Source organism: Rana temporaria, chromosome 2, assembly GCF_905171775.1.
Source record: "Rana temporaria chromosome 2, aRanTem1.1, whole genome shotgun sequence".
In the NCBI taxonomy this organism is placed as follows: domain Eukaryota; kingdom Metazoa; phylum Chordata; class Amphibia; order Anura; family Ranidae; genus Rana; species Rana temporaria.
In genome coordinates, this window is record NC_053490.1 from 523725946 (window position 1) to 523751355 (window position 25410).

General features: G+C 43.9%; 1 protein-coding gene across 1 annotated transcript in view; it reads right to left on the minus strand.

The window, feature by feature from the left end:
• Positions 1–3145: 3145 nt before the first annotated feature.
• The window catches only part of LOC120928032 (galactosylgalactosylxylosylprotein 3-beta-glucuronosyltransferase 1-like), a 212189-nt gene continuing 189924 nt past the window's right edge, over positions 3146–25410 (minus strand). Inside the window, exons 4-6 of the mRNA XM_040339104.1 lie at positions 18229–18525; positions 12912–13017; positions 3146–3598 (exon numbers count right to left, since the gene is read on the minus strand). Coding sequence (XP_040195038.1) covers positions 12931–13017; positions 18229–18525 — 384 coding nt within the window. The 3' untranslated portion in view covers positions 3146–3598; positions 12912–12930. The remainder of the gene's footprint in view (positions 3599–12911; positions 13018–18228; positions 18526–25410) is intronic.

Here is a 25410-nt window from a genome sequence, read left to right on the forward strand (position 1 = left end):
TGAGGCTTTGTGAGTATGGAGAGCAGCATTAATAAATCTTCTGAGGAGGTGAGGAGAAGAAAGATTTTTCTGTGTGATAAAAATCAAAAGACTATTGTTTTCTGCTATATGTCCAGCACTGTCTGGCCGACACTAGGCTGAGCCAGACTCCTTAGACAGGTTCCTGTGTGGAAGGTAGACGCCCACGGTGGCCAGAGTTTATTTTATGTTTTGATTTTGTTTATGCTGTTTGGATGCTTGCAATTGTCTTCCAGCAAGTTGGAAGAATAAACCAAAAACTTTGTTTTCAACTGTCTTCGACTGCCAGTCTGTATAAATTCAGTGTGTGGTGACCCCATCCAAGGGGTCACACACCCCGCTACCGAGCTAACCCCTTAGGCCCCGTACACACGACCGGATCTATCCGCTGAAACTGGTCCGCCGGACCAGTTCCAGCGGACAGATTCGGTCGTGTGTAGGCCCGAGCGGACAATTGTCTGGCGGATCGGACAGTTTCCAGGGGATAAAAATTTCTTAGCATGCTAAGAAATCTGTCCGCTGGAAACCTGTCCGTCGGACGTGTTCGGTCGTCTGTACAGACTCACCGGACACGTCCGACCAACCGCCATCCCTTGCATGCGTCGTACTGATTCGACACATGCGTGGAAGCATTGAACTTCCAGGGCCGCGCACGTCGCCGTGTCATCGTCGCGGCGACGGCGCGGCCACGCCCCGCGTATTGTTTACGCGCGGATTTCTGTCTGATGGTGTGTACAACCATCAGACAGAAATCTCCGGGCGGACATGTCCGCTGAAAACAGTCCGGCGGTCTGGCTGTACACACCATCAAACCGAAATCCCCGCGGACAGAGAACGCGGTGACGTAGACGACACCGACGTTCTCTCTCACGCGAGTTTAATGCTTCCACGCATACTAACCAGCGGACATGTCCGCCGGACAGCTTTCCAGCGGACATGTTTCTTAGCATGCTAAGAAACATTTGTCCGCTGGAAATCTGTCCGCTAGCCTGTACACACGATCGGATCTGTCCCCTGAAACTGGTCGGCGGACCAGTTTCAGCGGACATGTCCGGTCGTGTGTACGAGGCCTGAGTTGCGGGTCGTATCTATGCGACTGATTCATAGAATCAGTTACGCATAGATTTCCCTAAGATCCGACCGGCGTAAGTCTCTTACACCGTCGTATCTTAGGCTGCATATTTACGCTGGCCGCTAGGTGGCGCTTCCGTAGATTTACGCGAGGAATATGCAAATTAGGTAGATACGCCGATTCTGAAACGTACGTCCGCCCGGCGCATTTTTTTTATGTTGTTTACGTTTAGTAAAAGTAAAGTTACCCCTGCTATATGAGGGGTATCCTATGTTAAGTATGGACGTCGGGCTAGTGTCGTATTTTCCATTGATTACGTCGTTTGCGTAAGTCGTTCGCGAATAGGGCTGGGCGTAATTTACGTTCACGTCGAAAGCATTGGCTTTTTGCGGGTTGATTTGGAGCATGCGCACTGGGATATGTTCACGGACGGGGCATACGCCGTTAGCCAAAAACGTCATTTACGTGGGGTCAGCCTTCATTACCATACAACACGCCCACTGCATGGAGAATTTGAATTCCGCGGGCTTACGCCGGACCACATACGTTACGCCGCCTTAACTTAGGGCGCAAGTACTTTCTGTATACGGAACTTGCGCCCTAATTTACAGCGGCGTAACGTATCTGAGATAGATACACTATTGTATCTGAATCCGGGCCTGGGATTGCAGATGAGGCTTCGCCCGAAATAACACTTGAATAACGCTCGAAAAAGGCCCCAGTGTGAAAGGGGCCTAAGTGCCACTTGAAACAGAGCAGTGGGTATATTTGAAGGACAACTTTACCAACAGTGGGGTAGATTCAGGTAGCTGCGCTTTAAGTTACGGCGGCGCAGCGTATTGTATTTACGCTACGCCGACGCAACTTACAGGAGCAAGTGCAGTATTCACAAAGCACTTGCTCCGTAAGTTGCGGCGGCGTAGCGTAAATGGTGCCGGCGTAAGCCTGCGTAATTCAAATGTGGAAGGTGGGGCGTGTTTTATGCTAATGTGTTATGACCTGACGTGATTGACGTGTTTACGAACGGCGCATGCGCCGTCCGTGTACATATCCCAGTGTGCATTGCTCTCAAGTACGCCGCAACGATGTATTGGTTTTGACGTGAGCGTAAATTACGTCCAGCCCTATTCGCGAACGACTTACGCAAATGACGCAAACAATTCAAATTTCGAAAGCGGGAACGACGTCCATACTTAACATTGGCTGCGCCACCTAATAGCAGGAGCAACGTTAGGACGAAAACGACTTACGCAAACGACGTAAAAAACTACCGCCGGGCGCACGTACGTTTGTGAATCGGCGTAACTAGGTAATTTGCATAATCTACGCCGAAAACGACGGGAGCGGCACCTAGCGGCCAGCGTGAGAATGCACCCTAAGATACGACGGCGTAAGAGACTTAGCCCCCATGCAGCCCCGAGATGCTGGAGGGATGAAAACACATTGCCCTCTATGGAGATGGTTCACATCTCCACGCCGAACGCCGTACGCCTGCCGCCTGAAAAAAGTCCCGGACCTTTTTTTCAGGCGGCTTTCGGTGTTCGGCATAGGAGATGTGAACCATCTCCATAGAGGGGTTGAGGCTGCATTCACAATCGCGGCGTTTTGTCGCCGCAAATCGCGGTACAAAACGCCGCAATTTGTCGGCGCAATTCGCGGGACAAAACGCCGCGATTTTCAGCCTTATGCCAGTCGTATCTTAGGCTAATGTCGGCGTATCTAGCTTTCTGAATACAGAAAGAAGATACGCCGGCGCAGATTTGAATTTACGCGGCGTATCTGGATACGCCGGCGTAAATTCTCTCTGAATCCCGGCCAGTGAAACTGATCCCAAGGTACCGTTTTAGTAAACACCTGTATTGATCTCTGGGCATATGCTTTCATAAAAAGTCACCATAAGACAGATAAGAACAAAGATGACCCGAAAGTTCACCAGAATAAAAACAGGAAAACTTATTTTTTTATTGTCAGTGTGCCATTTTATGTTTTTTTTTTTTTTAATTATCGTCAGCAAAATCTGTTATGTCAGATGTAACATAAGCCTATCCTTCTAAAAAAAAAAAAAAAAGAAGAAAAAACACGGAGAAATTTCTGGTCCTTCGTATGGAAGCTTGATGAGCAAGTGTCGTACTTTTGATGGCGCGTTAGGCGGTGAGAACATCTTAATTAGCTTTGGTACAGAGACCCATATGTCTGAGGAAGAAGCAACATATGTTTTACTCAGAGAAAAGAGCTGGCTTCTTTTTCTGCTTCCTCCTCCTTGCTGGCTCTTCATGTCTTATATTCCGTATTAATTAGGAGCAGGGGGCGGCAAGAAGCGGCAAGGCGGTTCTCTGCCGACAGAAAAGTAATTTTTTTCTTCGTTTTTTTTTTAAAAATGCGAACTGAAGCATCCACAAAAAAAAAAATCCACAATATTTAGTTTGTAAGAATAACACTGTAAAATCAGTCTTTTGTAAACTTTTCCTTCTTTATCTTCATACAAATAGAGTGACATGGACAGAATACCTGTAAGAAAAAAAAAAAAAAAAGTTTAGCTTCACATAATTAAAGGGTCAATCTATTAAAAAGTGATATTTAATTAAAGTGGATGTAAACGCAAAAACATTTTTTTTATGTCACAATGTAGAGTAAGATTTCCTATCATCTGTGCCCAGTCTTTCCACACAGAGTTAACCACTTGCTTACTGGGCACATATACCCCCCTCCTGCCCAGGTGAAATTTCAGCTTTCGGCACTGCATCGCTATAACTAACAATTGCGCGGTCGTGCGACGTGGCTCCCAAACAAAATTGACGTCCTTTTTTCCCCACAAGTAGAGCTTTCTTTTGGTGGTATTTGATCGCCTGTGCGGTTTTTATTTTTTGCGCTATAAACAAAAAAGTGAGACAATTTTGAAAAAAATACAATATTTTTTACTTCTTGCTATAATAAATATCCCAATTTAAAAAAAAAAAAACATTTTTTTTTCTCAGTTTAGGCCGATACGTATTCTTCTACATATTTTTGGTAAAAAAAAAAAAAAATCGCAATAAGCGACTGGTTTGCGCAAAAGTTATAGCGCTTACAAAATAGGGGACAGAATTATTTTTTTTTAATTATTTTTTTTTAATAGAAATGGCGGCGATCTGCGATTTTTAATGGGACTGCGACGTTATGGCGGACACATCGGACACATTTTTGGCGCCATTCACATTTATACTGCGATCAGTGCTATAAATATGCACTAATTACAGTATAAATGTGACTGGCATTGAAGGGGTTAACACTAGGGGGTGAGGAAGGGGTTAAATGTATCCCTGCTTAGTGTTCTAACTGTAGGTGGAGGGGGGGGTGACTGGGGGGGTGACCGATCTGTGTCTCTATGTACAAGAGACACAGATCCGTCTCCTCTCCAGAGACAGCACCGCTGTCTCTGTGTAAAACGGCAATGAGAGATGATCTCATATGTTTACATATGAGATCCTCTCTCATTGGCCGCACAGATCGCCTCGCGAACGGCCACTCTGATTGGCCGTTCGCGGCGATCTGTAATTGGCTGTGTCCGAGGGACACGGCCAACACAGATTTTCCCCGCAGCGCGCTCTGGAGCGCGCGCGGGGACCGCCCTAAGGGGCGGCCGTCAATTGACGGCAGTTTGGAAATTGGGATCCGCACTGTAGCCGTCAATTGACGGCAGGCGGATCCCAAGTGGTTAATCCAGCTCTGAGCAATCCTCTTTTATTGTTCAGTGAAATAAAACAGACTTACAGAGAAAAGCCTTAGTCCGTTCCGCCCCCCTTGCTGTGAGTGACAGGTTATTTACATCCTGGAGACAGGCATTATTTTTTAATTCCCACCCCCTACTTCTTTTCTGAAGTCATGTGGTTACTATTCTGGATTTTGACTGGATGTTAGTGATCATAGCAAAATTTTGTGTAAGGAATACACAGGAGAAAATGCATGTTGACAAGGGGAGTGTAGAGGAGGGCGGGGAGTCCACTGACATCACGACTCCACCCACAGAGCTCCAGACAACAGACCCACCCACAGAATCTGCAGTTTTTCAGTTCTTATAACAGACAGAGGGGAGACATGTGACAGGTAAGGATACATGCAGGAGGCATCTATATCCTTATAGATCAGCACTATGGCAGAAGTTTAGAAAGGATGAGAGTGGCTTTACATACACTGTTTTTTAGACTCGGTGTTTACACGTTAAAAACTATTTTTTTGCTAAAGAAATTACTTAGAACCCACAAACTTTATACTTTTTTCCCCCTAACACCATAGAGAATAAAATGGCGGTCATTGTAATACCCTTTTTCGCACCGTATTTGCGCAGCGGCCTTAAAAGCGCACTTTGTTTGGAAAAAAATCCTCAGATGTCATATTTAGACTTAAATGCAATAAAAATAAAAAAAATAAAAAATGTTGTCATTTGAAAAGATGACCAAAAAATGGCCCGTTAGGTGCTATGGGCGAAAGTGACGTTTTGACGTCGCTTCCGCTCTGCTATGGTATGGAGACGTGTGGGGGCCATCTTCCCCTCACTCGTCTCCATACCCAACACGAGAGAGGACCCGTTCACCTGTGCCACTACCAACGGCTCCGGTAAGCGGCGGGAGGGGGGGCCCTCTCCCGCCGCCGATAACAGTGATCTTGCGGCGAATTCCCTTGCAGAGACCACCATTTTTTGGAAACCAAGGGCCAGATTCACAAAAGAGATACGACGGCGTTTCAGTATCTCTGAGATCCGATTGTCGTATCTATGCGCCTGATTCATAGAATCAGTTACGCATAGATAGCCCTAAGATCCGACAGGTGTAACTGTGTTACACTGTCGGATCTTAGGCTGCAATTTTAGGCCGGCCGCTAGGTGGCGATTCCATTGCAGTCGGCGTAGAATATGCAAATGACTAGTTACGCCGATTCACGAACGTCCGCTTTGCCCGTCGATCTAAACTTACGTCGTTTCCGTAGAGATGCGTCGCGTAAAACTAAGCATGCCCTCTAGGTGGTATAACCAATGTTAAGTATGGCCGTCGTTCCCGCGTCGAATTTTTAAATTTCACGTCGTTTGCGTAAGTCGTCCGTGAATGGCGCTGGACGCCATTTACGTTAACATCGAAACCAATGACGTCCTTGCGACGTCATTTAGCGCAATGCACGTCGGAATTTTTTTTTGGGACGGAGCATGCGCCGTACGTTCGGCGCGGGAACGCGCCTAATTTAAATGGTCCCCGCCCCATTTGAATTGGCGGGCTTGCGCCGGGCGGATTTATGCTACGCCGCCGCAAGTTTACAGGTAAGTACTTTGTGAATCAAGCACTTAAGCTGTAAACTTGCGGCGGTGTAACGTAAATGGGATACGTTACGCCACCGCAGCATAACGCAAATGTCTGTGAATCTGGCCCCAATTTTGGTGGACACAGTTGGACACCGTGGGGGGTGGAGGACACAGTGAGACACCGTAGGGGGTGGAGGACACAGTGGGACACCGTGGGGGGTAAAGGACACAGTGGGGGTAGAGGACACAGTGGGACATCATGGGGGGTGGAGGACACAGTGGGACATCATGGGGGGTGGAGGACACAGGGGGGGTGGAAGACAGAGGGGACAGCGTGGGGGGTGGAGGACAGAGTGGACAGCGTGGGGGGTGGAGGACATAGGGGGACACCGTGGAATCATCTATACTCTTCTGTTAATTTTCTATATGTGCAGATAGCTGCCATAACTCCGGTATTTAAAAAAATGTCCGCCGGTCTTCTCTTAGGGAAAAGTGGTCTCAGCGGCGGATTCGTTGCAAGATCACTTTTATCGGGGGTGGGCCCCCCTCCCGCCGTGGTTCCGGTCGTCTCCGCCGCTTACCGGAGCCTTGGGTAGCGCCAGAGATTACCGTGTCTGCTCCCCTCACAGTCTGGTTGCCGAGTGCGGGAAAGATGGCACTCGGCTCCATAGCATTGGAGGGCAGAAGCGACATCAAACGTCACTTCCGCCCGATGCTCACAAAGGGGAAAAAAAACTTTTTTTGTAAATATTTATATTTATTTGCATTTGCATTTATTTTTTATTGTAGTGTAAATATGAGATGTGAGGTCTTTTTGATCCCCAGATCTCATATTTAAGAGGACCTGTCATGTTTTTTTCTTTTACAAGTGATGTTTACATTCCTTGTAATAGGAATAAAAGTGACACAATTTTTTTTTTTTAAAGGACGGTGTAAAAAGAAAAAGTAAAATAAATAAGAAATGTTTTTTTTTATTAAAGTGCCCTGTCCCGACGCGCTCGTGTGCAGTAGCGAACACATACGTAAGTTGCGCCCGCATGTGAAAACAGTGTTTAAACCACACGTGTGAGGTATCGCCGCAATCGTTATGCTGCGTACAAACGACCGTTTTTCGGGTTCTAAAAAATGAAGTTTTTTTTTATGTCATTAAAAACGACCGTGTGTGGGCTCCAGAGCATTTTTCCCGATCTAAAAAATGGCCATTAAAAATTTCGAACATGCTCTATTTTTTCACAACGTTTTTAACGTTGTCGTTTTTTAAGGTTGTAAAAAATGGTCGTGTGTGGGCTTTAACGACGTGAAAAACCCGCGCATGCTCAGAAGCAAGTTATGAGATGGGAGCGCTCGTTCTGGTAAAACTAGCGTTCGTAATGGAGTAAGCACATTCATCACACTGTAACAGACAGAAAAGCGTGACTCGTCTTTTACTAACACGGAATCAGCAAAAGCAGCCCCAAGGGTGGCGTCATCCGCATGGAACTTCCCCTTTATAGTGCCGTCGTACGTGTTGTACGTCACCGCGCTTTTGCTAGAGCTTTTTTTTTCACGATCGCGTGTAGGCAAGGCTGTTTTAATGATCGGGTTGAAAAAAACGTTGTTTTTTCCAGACCCTTAAAAACTTCGGTCCAGATTCTCAAAGGGCTTACGACGGCGCAACGCCATGTACGCCGTCGTAAGCCCTAATCTGGGCCGTCGTATCTATGCGACTGATTCTCAGAATCAGTTACGCATAGATATCCATTAGATCCAACAGGCGTAAGGCTCTTACGCCGTCGGATCTTAAATGCAATTTTTTTTTGTCCTCTAGGTGTCGCCTCCGTCGTTTTCCCCGTTGAGTATACAAATTAGCTAGATACGCGAATTCCCGAACGTACGCGTGGTCGATGCAGTGAAGTTACGACGTTTACGTTAGGTTTGCCCGGCGTAAAGTTGCCCCTGCTATATGAGGGGCAACCAATGTTAAGTATGGCAGTCGTTCCCGCGTCAAAATTTAAAAATGTACGTTGTTTGCGTAAGTCGTCCGTGAATGGGGCTGGACGCCATTTACGTTCACGTCGAAACCAATGACGTCCTTGCGACGTCATTTGGAGCAATGCACCCTGGGATATTTTACGGACAGCGCATGCGCAGTACGTTCGGCACGGGACGCGCTTAATTTAAATACTACACGCCCCCTACCCGCCTAATTTGAATTAGGCGGGCTTGCGCCGAGTGATTTACGCTACGCCGCCGCAACTTTACACGCAAGTGCTTTGTGAATAAATCACTTGCCTGTAAAACTTGCGGCGGCGTAAAGTAAATGAGATACGTTACGCCCACACAGTTTTGCGCGATTCTACGAGAATCTGGGCCAGCATTTTTTAGAACCCGAAAAACGGTCGTGTGTACGCGGCATTTAAGTGAGAGCAATAACTCTAGCCCTAGACCTCCTCTGTAAGGCCCCTTTCACACTGGGGTGGGAGTCGCGGTGGCGGTATAGCTATACCGTTGGAATTACCGCAGGATTCGGCCGATATCGGTGCGGTATTAACCCCCGCTAGCGGCTGATAAAGGGTTAAAACCGCCCACAATGCACCTCTGCAGAGGCGCATTGTGGGCGGTATTACCGCGGTTTCCCATTGTTTTAAATGGGAAGGAGCGGTATACATACCGCTCCTCTCACCGCTCCAAAGATGCTGCTTGCAGGAGATTTTTTTATCTCCTGCCAGCGCATCGCCTCAGTGTGAAAGCCCTTGGGCTTTCACATTGAGAAGGCTGGGCAGGAGTTTTTCAGGCGGTATAGTAGCGCAATTTTTAGCGCTGTACCGCCTGAAAAACTCCTCAGTTTGAAAGGGCGCTCCATCGCTTACCGGAGCCGTCAGTAGCGGCGGAGGTGATCGGGTCCTTCAGCCTGCTGTGTGAGGATGCCAGTGAGGGCAAGATGGCCCCCACCCGTCCCCATAGCATAGCAGGGCGGAAGTGACGTCAAAACGTCAGTTCCGCCCATGCTTCTTAAAGCAACATTTTTTAAATGTCATTTTTTCAAATGACAACATTTTCCTTTAAATCTAAATATGAGATCTGAGGTCTTTTTGACCCCCAGATCTCATATTTAAGAGGACCTGTCATGCTTTTTTCTATTACAAGGGATGTTTACATTCCTTGTAATAGGAATAAAAGTGATACATTTTTTTTTTTTTCAGTGTAAAAAAATAATAAAATTAATAAAAATAAATAAGAAAACACAATTTTTTTTTAAAGCGCCCCGTCCCGACGAGCTCGCGCGCAGAAGCGAACGCATACGTGAGTCGCGCCCGCATATGAAAACGGTGTTCAAACCACACACGTGAGGTATCACCGCGATCGTTAGAGCAAGCGCAATAATTCTAGTCCTAGACCTACTCTGTTACTCAAAACATGCAACCTGTAGAATTTTTTAAACGTCGCCTATCGAGATTTTTAAGGGTAAAAGTTTGACGCCATTCCACGAGCGGGCGCAATTTTTAAGCGTGACATGTTGGGTATCATTTTACTCGGCGTAACATTATCTTTCACATTATATTAAAAAATTGGGCCAAATTTATTGTTGTCTTATTTTTTAATTCAAAAAAGTGATTTTTTTCCCAAAAAAAGTGCGCTTGTAACACCGCTGCACAAATACGGTGTGACAAAAAGTATTGCAATGATCGCCATTTTATTCTCTAGGGTGCTAGAAAAAAATATATATAATGTTTGGGGGTTTTAAGTAATTTTCTAGCAAAAAAAAACTATTTTAGTCTTGTAAACGCCAAATCTAAAAAAACACCCAAGGTCCTTACGTCGCCAATGGAGATTATTAAGTGCCAACGTTTGTCACCATTCCATGAGCGGGCGCAATTATGAAGCCTGACATGTTGGGTATCAATTTACTCGGCGTAACATTATCTTTCACAATATAGAAAAAAATTGGGCTAAATTTCCTGTTGTCTTGATTTTTTATTATTAATTTTATTTTATTTTTCCCCAAACAATTTCACTTGTAAGACCGCTGCGCAAATACGGTGTGATAGAAAGTATTGCAACAACTACCATTTTATTCCCTAGGGTGTTAGAAAAAAATATACTGGCCTGGATTCAAGAAGCAATTGCGCCTGTGTAACCATAGTTACACAGCGCAATTGCTTACTTGCCCCGGCGTAACGAATGCTCCTGATTCAGGAACCTCGTTACGCCGACTGCAGCCTAAGATATGCGCGGCATAAGGCTCTTATGCCCGCATATCTTAGGCTGCATTCTTGCGATGGCCGCTAGGTGGCGTTCCCGTTGTGCTCAGCGTATAGTATGCAAATTGCATACTAACGCCGATTCACAACGTTACGCGAGCCCTGCGTACGCAGTTTACGTCGTTTCCGTATGGCATCTTTCGCGTAAGGCTGCCCCTGCTATTAGCAGGGGCAGCCAATGCTAAAGTATACCCGTCGTTCCCGCGTTGCGAAATTTGAAATTTACGTTGTTTGCGTAAGTGAATCGTGAATGGCGCTGGACGCCATTCACGTTCACTTTGAAGCAAATGACATCCTTGCGACGTCATTTACCGCAATGCACGTCGGGAAAGTTTCCCGACGGAGCATGCGCCCTACGCTCGGCGCGGGAACGCGCCTAATTTAAATGATTCCCGCTCCCCTACGGGATAATTTAAATTGCGCGCGCTTACGCTGGGCATTTTGCTGGAGCGCCCACGCAATTTACGGAGCTACTGCTCTGTGAATCAAGGGCAGCGCAGTAAATTTGCGGGGGCGCAGGGCAAAAACGTTGCCCGGCGCCTCTGCAAAAAAAGTGCAAATGTACCTGAATCTACCCCATTGTATATAATGTTTGGGGGGGGGGGGATTGTTCTATGTAATTTTCTAGCAAAAAACAGTAATTTTAACTTGTAAACAACAAATCTCAAAAAGAGACTCGGTCCTTAAGTGGTTAACTTTTTATTTTGTTAAAGGAGAGCACAGCAGAACAGGATTCTAGGAAAGTCTTGGAATATTGGTGTGTCTCCCGTGAACAGACACGGCGCGGCTTAGTCAGCATTAATTAATTTTCAGACTAATTACGGAAACATGCTCTGCTCCTCTGGACTAGAAGCTTTGAAAAACTCCCCAGAGTAACCGTGCGCACTGGCAGCGTGTGCCAAGCCTGGGGGGCAGAGAGGCAAGCATGCCGCACAATGCAACTCCTGTTATTTAGCTACTCTGCAGGAATATAGCAGAACCGGCAGCAGAATGAAAACGTCACTCTGCTCAGTTGGTCATAAGGCATCTGCTTCTTTGTGGTTTCTATACTTGCTAGATGCTTTACTGTGGAAAGTGAGACTATGTTTTCTGATAATCCAAAGTACTCGCATATCAAAGCGAGTTTCCCCATTGAAGTCAATGGAAACTAAAATAATTTGTTCCGCATTGACTTCAATGGCATGTAATACCGCATGCGGCCAGAGGTGGTGGGGGCGCCGGAGAGCCTCGGGAAAACACGAAAAGGCCAGAGGACAGCTCGGCTGACCTCGGCAAACATCGGAAAGGCTCGATAACAGCGTATTTCCGGAGTCTTTTTGATCATCTCCGAACTTTCCAAATGGCGACGTTCCGCGCCGCTCGGCTCACGCGCCCCCCCACCTCAGGCCAAACGCGGTACTGCACCGCTTTAGCTTGAATCCTGCTCGTTTTGCAAGACAACACTCGTGGTTTCTATACTTGCTAGATGCTTTACTGTGGAAAGTGAGACTATCTTTTCTGATACCCCAAATATTTCTATAAATAGTAAATATTAAAGGTCAGAACGGCTGTTTTGCCATTATTTTCTTTAGAATTTATTTGGCAGTTCTGCCTATTTAGGAAGCTGCTCTGGGCAATTACTTATACTCATGTAGGGGCTCACCCCCTAAAGGGTCACTAATTTGTCCCAGGTTCATAGGCGTGCGCAGCCTATTGCATTAGGGTGTGCGCCTCAAACATTGGGGTGGAGAAAGGGGGATCCGGGCAGCAGAATGAAGACGAACAGGGACAGAAGGGGTGGCGGCCGTGGGATATATTGGTACCGATCCCCCTGTATTTTGCTCCTGTAGCAGCTGAATGTCGGGGAGAGGGAGAGGAGGAGAAGCCTACTTTCAGCTGCTGCAGGAGGAAATTACAGATCGGTTCCACCATATCCCAGCCCTGCCCCAGATTCTGGGGTCGGCAAGGAAGGATCGCGGTTTACCTGTCACCTGCCCACGATCAGCAGGTAGATCACAATTGATGGGTTGCCAACCCCAGGATTAGGGTGTGCCCAGGCACACCCCTTGCGCACGCCTATGCCCAGGTTCCTCCCCCGCTAGTGCAGCAGTCCCTGCTTGTGATAAGGAACTTTGCTAAGGCCTGGCTGAAACTAGAGTTGGGCCCAACCATGTGCTATAGCTGCGCCTGAAGAACTGTGCTGGATGGAGAAGGAGAGATAGTCTGCAGCAAGTGCTGTCCCATGAATTCCTTAACCCCATCCAACTTCTAATCCCTCAATAAAATACAAAAACGTGGGGTTTCCAAATACAACTTTAGTGGTAACACTTACACAGTGGTACGTTCCATGTCTACACTTCAATGTTCATGTCAGTAAATCCTCTCTTCCCTTCATTGACCAATGTAGGTCTTTCAGTCCTGGTGTGCCAGACCAAAACCTGTACAGGAGAGGAGAAGACATTATTAATGTACAGACCAGCAAACTGCACATGTCTGTTATCACTGTAGTTCTGAGAGAGCGACACCGATCCTTCTAAACTCTCTGTATATTGAACAGGAGAGTTGCTGTGGCTGCTATGCCCACCCTTCCCCTCCCCTCCTACCTTCACAGAAGCCTTGGTATTGTGTGAACACATTTACAAAATACAAAGGCTTCTGTGAATGGCCAGTAGAGGGGAGGGGCAGGCATAGCTGCCCTCTGTGTGTTTCTCTCCTCTCAGATCCCCAGATTGTCTCTCTGGCAGAGCAATAAACATTTCAATTGTAAAAGATAAAGATAAGCCCAGGAGATGTCATGCAGCTTCTTAGACTTAACTCATATAGCTAGATTCACAAAGACCGCCCTAACTTTGCGGCGGCGTAGTGTATCGTGTTTACACTACGCCGCCGTAAGTTAGCGAGGCAAGTACATGATTCCAGCTATTTGATGGAATAACTTTAGGCCTGAAAGTGCGTTACGTAAACGGCGTATCTTTACTGCGTCGGGCAAGCGTACGTTCGTGAATCGGCGTTTCTACTCATTTACATATTCTATGCCGACCGCAATAAAAGCGCCACCTAGCGGTCAGCCTAAAAAGTACACTTTAGGATACGACGGTGTAAGACACTTACGTTCCTTGTATCTGAGCCTAATTTAAGCGTATCTGGTTACCAGAATATGCTTAAATTTGCGTCAGCGCAGATTCAGACTTAGGCTGGCGTATCTACTGATACACCAGCCTAAGTCTATCTGAATCCACCTAATAGTGTGCCTTCACTTTTTCACAAAGTGCCTGAATTCCTGGAATTCAGCTTTAAATGTGAAGAGCTAAACATGCAGCTGAAATACATATAAAGAAACAATTGCAATGGTTACTATATAAATGTCACTGGCAGGGAAGGGGTTAACACTAGGGGGCGATCAAGGGGTTAAATGTGTCCCCTTGGAGGTGTTTCTAACTGTGGGGGGGGGTGGGACTCACTGGAGGAGGAGACCGGTCGCTGTTCCTAATCTTTAGGAGCTGACGATCTGTCTCTCCTCCCCTGACAGAACAGGGATTTGTGTGTTTACACACACACAGATCCCCGTTCTGGCTCTCGTGCCCACGGTCGTTGGGTGGCAATCGGGCGTCGCGGCCACGCGCTTCGGGTTCCCCTCTGTGCAGCACGCCTGCTAAGGCTCTGAAAGGAGCCGATGTGCCTGTACGGTGGTTCACGCAGGGCTGCCGACCTGCCGCAGTATATGTACCCGAGCCGGTCGGGAAGTGGTTAAGATGCATTTGTGTAACATATTCCTAAATATGTGGAATATTCTTAAATGACGTTGTTGGTGTTGTTTTTAGCAGAAGAAGGAGATGATTATTCAGGACATTTTCCATAACTCATAAAATGACAATGACAAATGCACGTCTGAAAAATCCCATCTTTGCTCTAATGATATTTTTCTGGAATTTGACAAGGGCCAGCGGGTTTCCCAACTGTTATATTACTGATAGCATCCAGATGGCTCCCCAAATGGCTTTGGACCTGTTCTCGCTCAGAGGGAAAAACGGTGTGGGAGGGAAGAGCAAAGAGAATATTCTGTAGTGCTTGTCTCACTGGCAGATGCTTATAGGGTTAAAAAAATGAACCTGGGCATTGTTCATAATAAGGGAAAGACGTCTAGTTCACTTGAATGGTGGGCCCACCAGTGGCACATACTTACAGCCAATCCATTCACTTAGGAAGTGAAAAGTAAAACAAAAGTAAGCCACTGTGCCCATCGAACGCTGCCATTGTGCCCATCAAACGCTGCCACTGTGCCCATCAAATGCTGCCACTGTGCCCATCAAACACTGCCACTGTGCCCATCAAACGCTGCCACTGTGACCATCAAACACTGCCACTGTGCCCCAAATGCTACCACTGTGCCAATTAAAAAAAGCTCCTACTGTGCCCCCCGCCCGCCGTCTGCCCGGCACTTACCCTGTCTCCGCAGGCAGTGGGTGACGGCGGCGAGCAGTGTCCGGTGTCCTCCATGCTCTTCCTCAATGTCCTCTCCTATGATTGGGCGCCTGATAGGCTTTCAATCACAGCGCCTGTCGTTTCAGCCAATCAGGTGACAGGTAACAGACCCGAGCACCTGATTGGCGGAGAGGCGGTTCAGTGTTAGCAAAGCGAATATTCATTCGCTTTCCTAACACACAGCTGAGTGAACTGTGAGCGCCCAGCATGGCGCCCACTGTTTACCTTTTTTGACACCTATTAGAACCAATGGGCTGGATTCACAAAGAGTGATATGCCGGCATATCAGTAGATACACCGACGTAACTCGGAATCTAAGCCCGTCGTAAGTTTAAGTGTATGCTCAAACTGAGATACACTTAAACCTAGCTAAGATACGACGGCCTGCGCCGTCGTATCTTAGGGTGCAATTTTTCCGCTGGCTGCTAAGTGGCCCTTCCGTTGATTTCGGCGTAGTATATGTAAATGACTAGAAACGTGAATGGGGCTGGAAGTAATTTACGTTCACGTCGAAACCAATACGTCCTTGCGGCGTACTTTGGAGCAATGCACACTGGGATATGTACATGGACGGCGCATGCGCCATTCGTAAAAAACGTCAATCACATCGGGTCACCAATCATTAACATAAAACACGCCCTCCTCATCCTCATTTGAATTAGGCGCGCTTACGCCGGCCCCATTTACGATACGCCGCCGTAAGTTAGGAGGCAAGTGCTTTGTGAATACAGCACGTGCCTCTCTAACTTACGGCGGCGTAGCGTAAATACGATACGCTACGCCGCCGTAAAAATGCGCGGATCTACGTGAATCCAGCCCATTGGCTCTAATCAGGTGCTTCCAAAATATACCCTGCCGCTGTAATTCAGGGGCCCGGCGCCTGAAAAGGGGCCGGGCACCTGAATAGGGGGTGTCAGCGGCGTCCATAGATAGATTCATGCATTGCATGAATCTATCTATTGGCGATAGAGGGGTGGCAGGAGAAAAGGGGACCGCGCCCATGCGCCCTTATGGACGCACTGCCACTGCTCTCGCCCCTTTTAATGACATTGCCAAATAGTGGGAGGCAGCTTTTGTCCAATTTAAAGAGCAAGCCAACAGCCTCCCTCTCAAGGTCATTCAATTTAATTTGGTGGGTCCACCAGCCCATTAGTTCCTGCACCACTCCGTTCACTTCGGGAGTGAAAAATAAAACTGCCCCTTAGAAAGACCACCATCAGTTACCCAGAGCAAATTTTGGATTGCTTACATTATCAGCCCCTAGATCTTTAGTGGAACTTGCACTCTCCTGGTCTCCTACCCCATTCACTTTACCCCGTCTTATATCCTTCTCCTTTTTTACTCCCTCTCCTAGAAACCTCTTTTTCAAAAAAAAAAAAAAATCCCCAATTGTACCAACCTATGTCTCCTCTTGCTCCCTTCATTTTCGTTTTTCGGGGGCATTCGTTATGATCGCAATTTGTAAATTCGTAAACTCAAAAATTCCTAATTTCATAGATTTGAAACATAAGAAAGAAAATTTGAAAGAATGAAATCCTAAAATTCAAAATAATAACTAACTAACTAACTAATAATAACTAACTATTAAATTATAGGTGTTGGGATCTCCTTTCAAATTTGTCTGTTAGTGAACGTAACGAATACGAATTTATCCGAAGTCACAAATTATCCAAAATAACGAATGCCGCATCTAAACAAATGGAACGGAACAAATTAATAACAAATAATAATAATAAAACGATTTCATTATTATTGTTATTTATTATTATTAATGGGTTACGTTCCATTCGTATAGATACCGCATTTGATATTTCAGATAATTCGTAACTTTGGATAAATTCGTTTTCGTTATGTCCACTAACAGACAAATTTGAAAGGAAATTGCAATACCTATAATTTAATCGTTATTATTTCAGATTTTTCGAATTTTCGGATCTTCAGATTTTCAAATTTACGAGTTTAGGAGTTTCCAAATTTAGGAAGTTAGGAATTTAGGAATTTCCGAATTTAGGAATTTACAAATTTAGGAATTTAAGAATTTACAAATTTATGAATTTACAAATTTAGGAATTTACAAATTTAGGAATTTACAAATTTAGGAATTTACAAAATTAGGAATGAAAAAAATTCATAAATTAGAAAATTCCTAAATTCCTAATTTTGTAAATTGCTAATTTTATAAATTCCTAATTTTATAAATTCCTAAATTTGTAAATTCTTAAATTCCTAAATTTGTAAATTCCTAAATTTGTAAATTCCTAATTTAGGAATTAACAAATTTATAAATTTAGGGATTTACGAGTTTTCGAATATTCAGAAATATGTGTTAAACGGGTTTTCGTTAATTTGGATGTTTTCGAATTAAAACATTTTTTTAAATTAGTTAAACGAATTCTAAACAAATTGCACATGTCTACGTCAGCGCTGTCACATGAGGAGGACAGGAAGAGAGTCCTCAGACTAGTGTATCCTTCAAGTCGCGGTGATCAAACAAAACAAGAAAATAAATAAAAAGAAAACAAAAGGAAAAAAAAGTTTAGATACCGCATTTTATATTTCAGATAATTCGTAACTTCGGATAAATTTGGATTAATTACGTCCACTAACAGCCAAATTTGAAAGTAAATTACAATACCTATAATTTAATAGTTAGTTATTCTTTCAGATTTTCAAATTTTCGGATCTTCAGATTTTCAAATTTCGGAGTTTAGGAATTTAGGAATTTCCAAATTTAGGAATTTCTGAATTTCTGAATTTTTGGAATTTCAGAATTTAGGAATTTCTGAATTTAGGAATTTAGGAATTTACAAATTTAGGAATTTTTGAATTTAGGAATTTAGGAATTTACGAGTTTTTGAATATTCAGAAAAATTTGTTAAACGGGTTTTCGTTAATTCGGATGTTTTCGAATTAACACATTTTTTGAAAAAAGTTTTGCAGTTCGGCAAGTAATCGCAATCTAAATAAAGCAAATATATTAAATTCTATAGATTCTCTTTAAGAAATTATTCAAACACACAAAGCCTGCATAGAAGCTTATAGTTTTGTATTTTTATATATCTGCACCTGGAGGATAAAATTTTTTTTTCCCTGTAGCTCATGAGAAATATCTTTGTTAATTACAGCAATATCAATAAATGTATTTCTGTTTTGCTTTCCACACCGACCTTAGTGCAGTTGGCAGCCTTGGCTTCCAGCCCGTCCATGGTGACGAGATCTTTCAGTAAGCTGGTCTCCTGGTAGCCGCCTTTCACCCCTTCCAGCTTGAAGTTGGCATAGGGCCTTTCCAGGATGAGGCGAAGACTGATGGCGAAGCCGGCCATGTCGATGGCAAACGGGCGGTTGGGATCAAACACCGTCTTCCAGCCGACCACTCTGCCTGCCGGACTGACCCTCGGGGATTCGAACCGTAAACCACCCACGAAGGCCACTGGCCACACAGACACTGTTCGCGTGTACCGCATCTGTGTATGAAATAACGGGACATTATTGGTGATGCCTTCATAGCGTGTGAGAATGGTCACTAAATACAATATATAGCTGAACGCTTAGCAGATACTGTATAATGCAAATTAAGCAGCCCTATATTGATAAGCAGTTCCGGGATAAGGTCATTTAAGATGCCCCCTTCATTATGTGGAAGTTTAGCAAATCCTACACCCAGCAGTCACTCACGTGTTAAAATTTGTTTAGTTCCGAATTATTTTTTAACAAATTTTGACAAATTCATTCATTCCGAAATTCCCAAATTAAAATTTTTTGGAAATTTCGAATTTAGTAAATTCCAAATTTTAAAAATTTAAAAATTATGAAATTTAAAAATCGTAAATTCGAAAATTTGGAAATTCTAAAAATCAGAAATGCTAAAATTCAGAATTCGAAAATTAAAACATTCGGAGATTCTAAAATCGGAAAATTAGGATTTTAGAATTTCCGAATTTTTGAATTTCCGTATTTTGAATTTCCGAATTTCCAATATTTCCAAAAAAAAATAAAAAATTCGGAGATTCTAAAATAAGAAAACTAGGATTTTCGAAATTTACGTATTTTGAATTTCCAAATTTTCGAATTGCCAAATTTTCAAATATCCTGAATTTCCGAAAAAAGCTAAAAAAACAAATGAAACGAAAACTAAAAATCACTGCCGCTGTCACTACTCCTGAACAGAACGAAGGCACCCCCATCACTACAATAAACCATTGCGCCCAGAGCAACCGCCCTCCCGCCCACCATTTTTCCCAGCCCTGTTCAAATGTACATTGTTTAATTACCCCCAGAGAACACATCAAAGCCTTCCTATTTAATTTTCAAAACCTGTTCCTTAGTTTTTTTCGTAATTCTGTAATTTTATTTTATATTCTTTAGAAATAGCTCTTGATCCTGCCAGTGAGTTGTCCTCCTTGGTTAGCGGTGGGAAGGATCTGCAACCTCATCTAGGCTCTGCCTGCAGCATTGCCACCACTTTGCACATGCTCAATGCCTTCTCTATGGTTTACTACGTCCAATTATCCCTCCTGTGTCAAGTGATCACTTTGCTATGCTCATTTTAGCCCCGCCCACCAACTTGAGTTGTACACAGCCCAGGGGCAGCAAAGCGGTCACATGACCTGAAGATTTTCTTAGTTTACAACTTCATACAGCAAATTCATAGCATAAATATGAAGGGGAAACTAAAGCGCTAGCAGTGCCCAAATGTGCAGGGTGGAAAATAAAGTACTAAGAATGATACAATAAACTTAATGCTGCTCAAATCTAAAATTGCAATAACAACAAATGAATAATATGAATAAAGTGATTGATGAGCGCAAAATAGTGGTATAATAAAATAAAATAACAGTGAAACGTCCAATTAGAGAAAATAACACTAATAAAATATGATCTCCAAAGTGATGCAAAAGTGTAACGAATAGTGCCAAGTAGGCACAATGGATCTACAAAATCCAATGTGTAAATGATACTAATAATGAAAAAATAATGAAAAAATGTGTAAAAAACCAATTGTGACAACAGTTCATATGTGACAGTTCATGAATCACAGGAGTGAATGACAATTCCAAACGGTGACTGTGTATCCAAGCAGAGTGATGAAAGGATCCACATAAGCAGCTGAGCTCACAATGTGCTTACCTCACACACATGCAATGACAGCATGGTATCTCCACAGATGAAATCTGACACGAGAAACGAATCCTCCTCACCTCTCCTATAGTGACAACGACTGGAGGTCTTACAGTGACTGAAGTGTTGCTATTGCTGAATGGAGAATGGAAGGGGAGAGCAGCTGTGACCTGCAAGCAGAGAGCCAACATCAATGTTGGCTCTCTGCTTACAGCTGCTCTCCCCTTCTGTTTTGTCACTATAGGAGAGGTGAGGAGGATTCGTTTCTCGTGTCAGATTTCATCTGTGGAGATACCATGCTGTCATTGCATGTGTGTGAGGTAAGCACATTGTGAGCTCAGCTGCTTATGTGGATCCTTTCATCACTCTGCTTGGATACACAGTCACCGTTTGGAATTGTCATTCACTCCTGTGATTCATGAACTGTCACATATGAACTGTTGTCACAATTGGTTTTTTACACATTTTTTCATTATTTTTTCATTATTAGTATCATTTACACATTGGATTTTGTAGATCCATTGTGCCTACTTGGCACTATTCGTTACACTTTTGCATCACTTTGGAGATCATATTTTATTAGTGTTATTTTCTCTAATTGGACGTTTCACTGTTATTTTATTTTATTATACCACTATTTTGCGCTCATCAATCACTTTATTCATAAAATTCATAGCATAATAAATAGTAGACGTGTGCACTGCCGAAAGGTTTGTAAATTTTCATTTATTCTGTTTTTTTTTTTGGGCCATTCGTTATGATCGCATTTCGTAAATTTGTAAATTCAAGTTCATAAAATCGAAAATCTGAAAAAAGAAGGAAAATCCCCAAATTTTAACTAATAACTACTATTCGTTTCATTTAGTTTCATTCCGAATTAGTTTTTGAATGAATTTTTCTGAATATTGGTAGATTTTTTTCAGATTTTCAAATTTTCGAATTTCCGAATATCCGATTTTCAAATTCAGATTTTTCAGAAAATTCGGAAATTCAAAGATTCAAAAATTCCGAAATTCAAAACTCTGAAAATTCTGATTTTCGAAATTCTGAATTTCCGAATTTTGGATTTATGATTTTCAAAATTCTGAATTTCTGAATTTTCGAATTTTACGAATTCTGAATTTTTGAATTTACGAATTCTGAATTTTATAATTTCTGCATTTCTGAATTTACGAATTATGAATTTTCGGTACAGGTAAGTGATTTTTCACTAAAGGGCCTCCCCGCTGCATTATATGTATATAGGACAGTCCTTAAGTGGTTAATGAAATTCAACTCTATTTATGGGATCCCCCCTCCCCCGTTGGTATATGCTATATAAAAATGCAATATTGAATATCGGTGGGTATGTCTCTGTAAAGTGCCACATCAAAAAAACTAAGCAGAAAGGGAGAGTATCCCCTAACTGGACTTGAAAGGCACTAAAATTGGATTGTATATATACCTGTACAATCCAATTTCAGTGCCTTTAAAGTCCAGTTAGGGGATACTCTCCCTTTATTTTTATGCTATACAGTGGAACCTCGATTTAAGAGTAACGTGGTTTGAGAGCGTTTTGATTTGCGAGCAACTTTTTTTAATTTTTTTTTATTCTGACTCGGTTTGACTGGCAAGACGAGCAGAATTCAAGCTAAATAGGCCTGCAGTACCTTATTTGGCCTGAGGTATGGGGGCGCAGAAGCTGTGCAGAGCCGAAAATAGGCCTGCAGTTCCTCATTCGGCCTGAGGTACGGGGGCGCAGGAAACGAGCCTTTTCGGACGTTTTCGGTGCGCTCTGGCGCCCTTCCCACCTCTGGCCGCGTTCGGTATTGCATCCAATTGAAGTCAATGCGGAACTAATTATTTTCGTTTCCATTGACTTCAATGGGAAAACTCGCTTTGATATGCGAGTACTTTGGATTACAAACATTCTCCTGGAACGGATTATGCTCGTAATCCGAGGTTCAACTGTATAATAATGCATGGCTTTGTATGCTAGCGTGATATTTTAAAAACAACAAATATAGCGTAAAAAAAAAACAATATCAAAAGAGATGACCGATAGCGGTGAATTATACACAACAAATTGCAGAATAAGAACCATTATTCACGCCACTTATTTCCCGCGTCTAATAGTTTGATTGTAGATCGGGGTAATTTGTTTGTGCATCTGAGCTCATTTATTCAATGGGAGGAAAGCGTTGTGTGCTCGTGGCGGTGGACGGCGGTGATAAATTGCTCTAGTTATCCAGCGCTGTCACCTGCTAGATTAGAGGGAGTTAGCGCTGGAGATCCGCGATATGGTAATGAGAGATATTAATCATTGTGTTGCTTTTTGTGTATCCCGAATTCCTGCAGGTCCTTTCCGGCTCTAATAAACCTCGCAAGAACTCGCTGCTAATGCATCAAACTCTATGCTGATTCCAAATTATTTGGGTTACAAGATTAGGCTGCTTCATTAGAATTTCTCTGAGGACCAAGAGTTCTAATTTGTTTTCCCTCCCCTTACCTACAATATAACATTTTTGCGTGGGCAAAACTTTATTGAACAGAAATTAAAGGGGGATTCTATTAAGAATGATAGAAAAGTACTAAAATGTACACTATATTACCAAAAGTATTGGGACGGCTGCCTTAACATGCACATGAACTTTAATGGCATCCCAGTCTTATGCCTCTTACACACGAGCGGGATTCCCGACAAGAAAAGATCCGCCGGAAATCCAGAGGGGAAAACCGAGAGCCTGCTCTCTACTTTTCCCCGTACAGACAATCGGTTTTCACGTTGGGAAAACTCCAATGGGAGCTTTCCCTCTGGAATCCCGACCCTGTGAATGCTCCATCTGAGTTTTTCAGATGGGAAAACTGCCCAAAAAAAGCCGATTTTCTCTTACACACGGCCGGTGTTTTCCGACGGGAAAAATCTGTCGGGAATCCGGTGGGAAAAAAGAGAGCAAGTTCTCTTTTTTTTTTGTCCGGTGGTTTTTGCCAGTTTTCCCTTCAGAAAAAACTGTGAGGCCCCGTACACACAGCCGAGGAACTCGACGTGCCAAACACGTCGAGTTCCTCGGTGAATTCAGGGATGAAGCCACCGAGGAGCTCGGCGGGACGCCTTCTCCCATAGAACAACGAGAAAATAGAGAACATGTTCTCTATTTTCTCGACGAGTTCCTCGGCGGCTCCATCGGGCCAAAAGTGTACAGACGACAGAGTTTCTCGGCAGAATCCGGGTTTGACCGAGTTTCTCGGTGAATTCTGCCGAGAAACTCTGTCGTGTGTACGAGGCCTGAGGGATTCCCGTCCAAAAGCTCTCCTTGCAGTTTTCCCGTGTGTACGGGACATTAGACCGTAGGTTCCAATATTGAGTTGGCCCCACCCTTTGCAGCTATAACGGCTTCAACTCTTCTGGGAAGGAACCCTACGGACTAAAGCCCCATGCACACTATTAGATGTTCTGCATATTTTTATCTTCAGATTTACCAAAACCATATAATATGAGATCAAACCTTAAAGGAACACTAAAGGTTCGTTTTTTATTAGATCAATTGATTGCTGTAAGCTAGAGCATTTAAATATCACTTACCTCATTTTTCCTTTTGACCCCCAAAATACAGTAATCCAGGTTTGAAAATGCCATTTCCTGTCACTCTTCTTCTTGCTTTCCACCAGCATCTGAGCCGTTTTGCATGGTGGAAAGCAGAATGTGCTCACCCCCTCCCTATGACTACAGCCCTGCGTGAAGATGCTCTCTTATCCCTCACAGGCATGGAGGCTAAGCCTAATGGGAACTGTAGTTCCCATTAGGCCGTGATGTAGCAAGAATGAATGCGCACCGCAAACCAGGAAGTCAGCGAGAATAATGATTCAGGAGTGACGGAGGTGAATAAAACTGCTCGATTTCAACAGGTATCAAACTAGTTATAATGCAAAACATTACTTTTTTCTTTATCAGCTACTGTCAGACTTTAATTTAAGAGGAAAATATTTTTGTCTTTACAACCCCTTTAAGAGTTTTAATTTGTAGGCAATCAGGCAGGCACATGTACTACATGGTTTTGGTAAGTGGGGCTTTAGTCCGTAGGGTTCAATATTGAGTTGGCCCCGCCCTTTGCAGCTATAACAGCTTCAGCTCTTCTGGGAAGGACATCCACAAGGTTTAGAAATGTGTCTATGGGAATGTTTGACCATTATTCCAGAAGTGCATTTGTGAGGTCAGACACTGATGTTGGACGAGAAGGCCTGGCTCACAGTCTCCGCTCTAATTCATCGAGGATACCCCTAGAATATATAGCAATAGAAAATACTGTGTGCTTGGCTGTGTGCACACTAAGTGAAGAAACAGGACAATTCAGTCCTTTGAGTCCACCCCCTACCCATCTCCCAGTACTGCCCCCTTTTAGAAAATAAAGAGCCAAGTACCATTTTGTGGTGCCAAGTAATTTGTATAGAATGCGTTAAGGATAATAAGAAAATCAGTAAAGTAGATCTCCTGCAGCCAGCAACAATAGATCCCTCAGCAACAATGGACCCCTGCAACAAAATACCCCCTCCCTCTCCCAGTAGTAGCAACAGATCTCCCAGCAGCCACAATCAAACCCCTCTCTCAACAGTAGATCCCTTCTGGCAACAATACCCCCCCAGCATCAATAGATCCCCCACCAGCAACAACAGACCTCCCCAGCAACAATAGACCACCACGAAAAAATAGATACCCTCCAGCAACAACAGCCAGCAGCCAGCATCAATAGACCCTGAAGCACACCTCCGCACCCCTCAGCACCCCTGGAAATTACATAAGTACATTCAGTGCTGAACGTGCCGGAAGCTACGTTCTCGCTGGAAAAAAGCCCTGCTCCTGAATCTGTAGAATATGTGCCCCCCCCCTCCAGAGCCACTGTGTTTGCTCTGGGCTTTGATGTCTTTACAGGATGTACAAGTCGGGAGGAAGAATCAGAGCAACCAACGGGGGGGGGGGGGGGGGGTTAGGGTGACCACATTTCCGAACTGCCATTCAGGGACACCCCCCGCGCACACGCCCTCGCGCCAGCCCCAAAAAATATGATTTTTGATTCTTTTTTGGGAAATTTTTGGAAAAACAAAAGCAAACAGTGGTCACCAGTTTGGACGGGTGGTATACATTTTTTAAATATATATTTTTTATTGCCCCCACTTGTCATTCTCATTTTTTTATTGCCCCCACTTGTCAGTTTCATTTTTTATTGCCCCCACTTGTCAGCTTAATTTTTATTGCC